At 36.6% G+C, this 8,474-nt stretch overlaps 1 protein-coding gene across 1 annotated transcript in view; it reads right to left on the minus strand.

Annotated features, from left to right (window-relative positions):
• Window positions 1-5,648, minus strand: part of LOC104952470 (protein kinase C alpha type) — a 99,028-nt gene extending 93,380 nt beyond the window's left edge. The window contains exon 1 of the mRNA XM_010779290.1: window positions 5,300-5,648. Coding sequence (XP_010777592.1) covers window positions 5,300-5,648 — 349 coding nt within the window. The remainder of the gene's footprint in view (window positions 1-5,299) is intronic.
• Window positions 5,649-8,474: the final 2,826 nt, after the last annotated feature.

An 8,474-nucleotide genomic window follows, 5' to 3' on the forward strand; every position in this document is an offset into this window, starting at 1 on the left:
GAAAACGTTTTCAGAATCAATGTGTAATTAGAGTAAAAACGGTTTCTTTAGATCATTAAAAGTGTTCTTTAGAAGAATATTAAGGTCACTTTAGAAAAAGACAAATGTAATATACTTAACAATCTTATCTCAGTGAAATGGAATTTTGTTATCTTATTTACAAAAATTCACTATTATTTTTCGAATGTTTTCCTGTCTTCTAAATTGACAACAAGAAATTTTTATAATGACGAATTAGTTTTTCTAGGTCAAGTACATTTTATGTTTCAATGTAATTGACAGTCGTACAAAACACGGTCTTTTTTTTAGACATAAGTTTATGTAATTATTTGACCGAGTTTATTTACATGCCCAAATGACATGAAAATGTAACACAGCTTAGAACACTAAATTTTTATATTTAACCTTTTTATGAGGACTTCATACTATAAACAGACGTATTTATGAAATTTTAGACACTTTAATTACGTCGGTTTCTTTACATACGGTTATAGTCAAGTTTGCAATACGGAAACGGTGTACAACTTGATTAAAAAAAAAAAAAAAAAAAAAAAAAAAACTGTATATTTATATCTTACTGTGGTGGTGCGTAAGAAAAATATTAAAGAATAATAAACGTTACGGCATTGTATTAATTTTGTGTTAATATATGTGCAATAATGTTATGAAAGAGACATATATATATATATCATATATATATATATACATCATATATAAATATATCATTGGGTATGTAACCATATGTGTGTATGTAGGTATGTGTATTTGTGTTATTATTATTTCGTCTATCTGGCGCTTTCTTTGGAATTTGAATCGGTTGAAAGACGACGGTTCTATTGAATATTTGTGCATTTTGAGAAGAATCGTCAATACACGCACGCTGATACACACCCACGCTAAAAATGAGAGAGGTAAAGTTCTTTGGAATATATAGATCGGTTGTAAAAAAACGTCGTTCGTATGTAATAATTATGTGATTTGAGATGAATTGGCCATACCATACACTTATACCACACCGACGGCTAAAAATGAGAGAGGTAAGTTAGTTTGCTACAACCCACTAGTGTACTTTCGGGTGGAAAGCCTAACTGACTGACGACAAAAGAAACTTCGAAAGGGGAGGTGAAATCGAGGGGAACGCCGTAACTAAAATTTTGCCGTGGACAATTCTGTCTTCATGTATTTACAGTCACGATGTTTGTTATCGAAAACTATTAATGTTTAAGAACACTACTATGAAATGATAATGAGAGAGGAGTGTGACATATGTCAAAAGTTATTTTCTTTGTGTTTTACTTGTAAATGGTCTTAGATATAGGGTACTTTTTTGTAACAATAAAAGTATTTTTCCTTATTTTAGTTTTTCTTTATCATTTTTAAAAGATAATTATTCTGTTTTCTAGAGGTTTATGACTCTATTCTAACAAATAATATACGTTAAAAGAAAGATATTTCATTTAAAATTACACTAATAGAGGCTACTTGTGGTAAGGTAAGTTACTGTTTTTTTTACATGTTATCTCCGTATTTAATTTTACAGTTTTTTTCCTTTTTTTAACGGGCATTTTCTGGCGCCCCCGTCGCCAGAAAATAACCGTTTTTTTACAAAAATTGTTTTACAGTGTAGATTGTCAGAATAAGTGAGAAATGGATTTAACTTCTGTTAGACAGCTATATACCATACATGTTTGCATACATTCACAGTAACAGCCACAGTAAATATGTATTCAGTATGATAGCTAAATCACATTTCAAAAAGAAATAGGCTATTGTTATTTTAACTCCACCACAGTAATCCATCATCAGCTTACTTTTTAGATAAAGATTTAACTAACAATTGATCATAAGTCAAAATACATATATTTGTATATATTACTAAGTGGTTTCATGTACAACCCACACAAGTATCATGGTAAATTCAGCTCTGTTGCTTGGATATCAGTAGATCCTGTTACAGCGTAATATAAAAGTACATAGCGATTGATGTGTAAATTAGCATAATTACTAGCTAGCCGCTAGCTGCTAACTGCCACGGCTTCAAATACCGCCGCCGATGGGAATACATTGCAATCAGTTGAAAGCTCTTTGCGTCCGTCCATTTATGAATCTGAAGGAGACTCGGTGCGTCACAACTGCACACCAAAGGACCCTGACCAAGCGTCACTATTGGACTATCAGGGAGTGAGACTGTTGGCATGACGGGTAATCTGTAATGTTTCGCTGTCTCAAAAGTTGGGCCATTTTGTCTTCATGCGCCAATGAGCAGCTCTCATAGGAATGAATGAGGCCCCGCCTCCCACGCTGTATCCAGTTCTTATTATACATCCATGGCAGTGACAGTCTGGATTGCTTCTGAGGAAGAGGCGGAAGTGTCCCCCCTAAAATAACCCAGATGTCACAATCACCTGACAAAAGTTCCACCTTGGCGCTACTTACTCTTACTGTTTCTCAAACAGTACAGATAAACCATAAAATGATATGAATGTCACCAAAATGAATACAGATAATGTTGGGCTTTCAAAACAATAAATTCACTGTTTAGCAAAAATAAATAAAAGTAAATACACAAATAATTGTACCATTTTTGGGGTGTACCACATGCAGTTTAAAAAAGCAGAAATAAAATCTGAGCTGACAGAAAATGCTCCGTTTTTAGTTTAATACACACAGTTCAGCTGTCACACACTATTTTATGAACATATTGTTTCTCTTACTGAATTAAAAACAGAACAAATGAAACAAAGAAAGTGAAAACAATAAAGTAGATTCAGGCAGTATACGTATCGATTCACACTTAAATTAGCCTACAGAACAGCTCACAGAGAAGAGATTACATCTGATCCTTTGACAACAAACACTATACTCTTTTTAGTTTTTAGTACTTTGTAATTCTGCAAATAAATCCCCACTTTTTTTTAAAAACTAACAGTAATCTGATAGTCTTTTTTTTATGTAACTGTAAGGGAACACAGTTAATGTTGTTACCCTTGTTATAGGCCGATATGACTTGTCACATTACACTTTATCCGTTACTTCCAATGTCTGCTTCTGACCTACATCTATCAGTCAGATAACCACCATTAACACCGTATTATAACATGGGAATAGGTGTTCCAGCACAGAACTGCAGTGTAGGTCACCTTCTCTTTGGCAGTGCCCAGAGACAGACACACGATCACTGTATGTCTCCACATCCACCATATGCCCTCAGATTTTCCCAACTGACTTTCTTGTTCACCTTCTCACCTTTTCCCCCTCATCAGCCCAGCAGTGTAGAAGTAGCCCATCGGCACTGATTCCCAGACATATTTTCTTCCTTCCTGTCTGCCTCTACCCTCTCCTGTGGCCTTTTACGGTCATCTTCATGAGATGACACAAACATACAGAAACAAATAACAATGAATCATTCATTTTTTTACATAACATTTTATCTCTGTACAGAAAGTTAGCATTGTTTCCTCTTCTAATCATCTTCCAATATATCAAGGTGTACATACTGTATAGGTAAAATAATATTTTACATGAAGTATATAACCAGGCCATCAGCTTTTAATAGCCTCTGTTTCTTCTTTAGCATTGTTAACATAGATAAAGGAGACATTTATAAAAAAAGATTAAGCTAGTATCGTTCTTTGTTTTAACCCCTATTATACTTAACATAACGTATAACACAAGGCATGAAACTTAAAGTCTCAAAACATGTATAAGGCAAATGAAATTCACTAGTCATTACAAGCAGTTCCCGTTTTCACTGTGATCACATGCAGGCATCAATAAATGACAGGTAGCCTTTAAGCTAACTTTGTTTCCAATGTTGATACATTTACATTGGTTTTTCAAATGAAAATTAAATAAAATTCAATCTATTTGAACCCCTACTATCTCAATAATATAAGCTTGTTTTGTTTTGCTTCCGTTCGTTATCCTTAAAGCCTCGCCAGTCCTGGAAGCTGGATGTCAAATGTCATGTGACAAATAATCACAGAAAAAGAGCAGTGTAGGTGTGCCAAAGGGATTAATGTTACAACATTATGTCAATGCATGCAGCTGAGAAGAGTTGCGTGTTAAGAAAGCAGTGAGTGGGAGGCTAACTGTACGTGTGAAGGGGTTTACAGGGCTTAGAATTGGCTAAGCCAGAGGAAGAAACAAACATTCGCTTCATATTACGCTGGCGTATGTACAGTACTGAAGAGGCAATGCATATAACATATACTCTTTAAAGCTGAACTCTTGGAGACGCCCACCTATGCAGATAAGAGCACAGGGAACTGGTAATATTTAATATGATCATAATCGTCATGGTCCCAGTTATGCAATGCATATTTATTATATTCATTAATCCCCACAAACAACCATCCAGTGCTACAAAGTCCAACAAACAACCATTTGGTACAATGGTCCTATGTTTAGAACAAGCTTGTAAGCTAACGTTTTTGATTTTCTAAATGTTGCATTCAGGTCCACAAGGTCGCAAGTTGGTTACCCAGCCAAGCAAGATAAATCTTTTGATATGTTTTCTAGTATCCATATCTTTATTTTCTTTCTGAAGGTATGAGTTAATTTAACCAAGCTTACTGAACTACACAGATGATGAGTACAATTATCTCATGCCATTGTTGGAAGGGACATTTTTATTATTTAAGGCTTAATGCTTGAATGAACTGCATTTGTTTCTCTATATCCACTTCCTCACAGGTGGTCAGGGCAACCCAGTTTTCAGAGTTCATCTTCCTCTAAATGAGTTAAGGCATGCCTTTTTTTCTAATCTAATTTAAATGAATACTCCAGGTTCATTTTAGTTGGAGTAGCAGCAGATGTTATTTTATAGCAGTCTATAAACGACTGTAAGATGGAGGCAGATGAGTCCAGGAGAGATTACAGATACAGATTTGTGTGTGTGTGTGATAAGATAAGACTTTATTTATCCCGAAGGAAATTGTTGTGCCAGAGTAACAAAATACAATAAACACAATAAACACAGCAGCACAATAGCAAAACCGTACACTAAAAGTGCAGCAAAAAGAGCAATTAAACATCTACAGACAACATGAAACGTAGAAACATAGATGGTCACACAATCAATGCAATTATTAGCAGTATTTAGTAGTTAGTAGTGCAAAAAATAAAACTTAGTAGCAGTTACGTAATTGCACGTTATCATAGCATTATTAATAATACTAATAATAATAATATAATATTGCACATAGTTATATAGCAGCGAGTGTATTGCAATGATGTTAATTATATTGATATGTATATTGCACATAGTGTTGGTGTGGAAGTTCTCAGTTCCCTTTACTTAGGGGTGAAGAGTTAAAGAGTTTGATTGCCACTGGGAGGAAAGACCTCTTGTGGTGCTGTGTGGTGGTTATCGGTGATATCATTCTATGGCTGAAAGTGCTCCGGTAGGAAACCAGTGTGGCATGCAGGGGGTGAGACCCGTTGTCCAGAATGCTGAGAAGTTTCCTCAGCATTCTCCCCTCCGACACCACTGCCAACGACTCCTGATCCACTCCCAGGACAGAGCCTGCTCTCCTGATGAGTTTGTTGAGTCTGTTGGCATCAGCTGTCTTCACCCCGCTGCCCCAACACACTACAGCAAAGAAGATCACACTGGAGACCACAGAGTCATAAAACATCTGCAACATAGTGCTGCAGACGTTAAAGGACCTGAGTCTCCTGAGGAAATACAGGCGACTCTGGCCTTTCTTATATAGGGTGTCAGTGTTTTTACTCCAGTCCAGTTTATTGTTTGTGTGTGTGGGGGTGGGGGGGGGGTTGCTGCAGCACCCCTTTTCACCCTCTGTCTGAAACCAGAGCCCAGTCTGCTCTGATTGGTTAGCTGGCCGGCTCTGTTGTGATTGATCAACCACTTAAAGACGTCCTGCCCCTTAGCCTATCATGTACAATGTGATAGAGCGCTTGCCAAAATAAGCTAGAATTTGACATGGTAATGTCACTACATTACAGAAGTAAACAAAGGAGTCCAGGGGAGGCTTTATTGTCTTCTGTTTTAGCTGTAATCTCTGGCTCTCTAAAAATGATCTACCCCATTTGATCTTCGCTTCCTTATCTAACATCTCAACGTTCAATTGGCATCAGTCTGTCAAACTGCAAATAGGCTTTTTAGTAACAGTGCTCCTTAAAGGCTATTAGAACATAAATACTTTATAAGCAATGCTATAACCTCACTGCTTTAACATTTGTCTATCAAACAGAACCCAACCCTTACTTCAGCTCTTTATGAACCGCAGATACTGTTTTAGTGTGTGAAAGTGTTTGGAAAGGTGTGATGACGACAACATGTGAAAGGCTTAATGGACACTGTTAACCTTCCACAATGTTCTCTGCCCTCAATGCCTACCTGCACAGATAATATGCAAGCAAACACACACACGCACACACTCACTGAGGTCGCGGTTTGATTCCAGACAACCTTCTACTGTCCACCCATGGGTTATTGTGTCCAAAACGGCTCCTGCAGTCCACGCAGGTTGCCGTCTGCTCAGCCATTTGGAGCTGTGCTTGTGTCCGTCCCAAATTCTCTAAAGTGTCTGGTGTAGGGCACTGTCACTATACACACCCAGAAATTCACACATATTTAACTACAGGGACACACATGCTCAAACCACATGTGCTTGTTTGTACAAAGGCACACATACCGTTTGCTATCTTGTGCTAATTTGAGGTCTACATCATTCTGGGCACAGAAGCGTTTAAGAGTTTATCTGTGAAAAAGCCCGACATGAAGCAAATGTGTGTGTGCCTCCCCTGTGTGAACAGACATCACAGAGCAGTAATGAGCTTAGCTTTTTCCAATATAACGGTGGTCTCCAGGAACACACACTTTTACAGAAAATTGCATCTTCTGACTTTCCAATGTATAAATCTACATTGTTTGTATTGCCATACGTTAAGTCAGTGGTTCCCAACCTTTTTCAGTCAGGCCCCCCTTGGGTAATTGGAAATATTTTCAAGCTCCCCTCAACCCGGTTTCCACCGAGATTGGTAGAATTAATTGTATATAGTTGTACAAACATTACATTTTCTCTGCTAATAATAACAAGACAAAAATATCCAACTAGAATTTTATATTTTATTATGGATTGAACAAAAGTGCTTGTATTGGCAGATGATCCTGTGCCATTGTGAAATAATGAGGCCTAATTGAAACAATTACAAATAAGTTTTATCGATCCGGTACTTGAACAGTATTTTTATAGGTTATTTTTTAACCTGTTAAGCCCCACGCCTGTTTTTCAGGTTTCAGGCTCGAAAATGACATGCCCAGAACATATGACTATATCTTCACTTCTAAAAGGGGTAATTAATCATATTTTTTCTCGAAGCAATGATACACCTTTGAGTTGGATGCATAAAAGTCAGAATCAATATAGATGTGTTTATTTTAAAGTAAATTCAGATTGAACATAGTAAAACAAATTAAATTATAGTTTCCGTNGGTTATTTTTGTTACTTTTTAAGGGACAAACTAAACAAATTGGAAACAGAATTAACATTGATTTATTGTATGTATAGTTTGGATTATGGGCTGCTAGCACACACAACATACTTGCAGTAGTGGTAGTAACTAAGTAGATTTACTCAAGTACTGTACTTATTTTGAGGTACTNAAGGCTTCGAAAGCCTGCACTGAACTCGTCAAGTGTGGTTGTAAAAGTGCAAGTGGCTGTGGTGCAAGGTGCTCATGCAAGAAGGCACACTGGAAATGCATAGAGAGTTGCAGTTGTAAATGTGACATATAATGTAATTATAGCCTAGATGTAAAAATGCTTTATGTTAAAAAAGGAAGCAAATGAAGTTAAATTCAATTCATGTATATTGTCCATTTATCAATGTACATGTATATGACTTATATTAATGTACATATGTAATGTACATTTGCTCCTGTGGGTATTGTCCACAGTACATGTATAATGTCAATGTGTACTTGTAAAAGCGCCTCGATGACTTTGAGATGTGAAGATGGGCGGTGTGGCGCAGTGCATTGATCAAGGGGGTGAAACCCGCCGCCGCTGCGTCTGTAAAGCCGTTGTGTCCTTGGGCAAGACACTTCACCTGAACTTGCTCCTGTGGGTATTGTCCACAGTAGATGACCATTACATGTATGTATGATCTGTATATGTAATGTGTATTTGTGACCCGCTCTATCGAAATCAGTCGGAAGTCGCAACGGCTCATTTCAAAATAAACGTGGATTTGAGTAAAAAACTAGTTTTTCNATACTATATCAGGAGAGGAAAACTGTTTCAAAAATATATTAAAGATAGTATATAATGAACATACCACCATTCATATTCACATATATATTCATATATATTCACATTTTATATGGCAGATTCACAATAATACCCTGCATTATATTTGTTACTGGAAATGTGTATTTACACGTGTATATGTGACCCGCTCTATCGAAATCAGTCGGAAGTCGCAACGGCTCATTTCAAAATAAA

The sequence above is a fragment of the Notothenia coriiceps genome, unplaced genomic scaffold (genome assembly GCF_000735185.1).
Source record: "Notothenia coriiceps isolate Sejong01 unplaced genomic scaffold, NC01 NC01_scaffold00020078, whole genome shotgun sequence".
Lineage (NCBI taxonomy): Eukaryota > Metazoa > Chordata > Actinopteri > Perciformes > Nototheniidae > Notothenia > Notothenia coriiceps.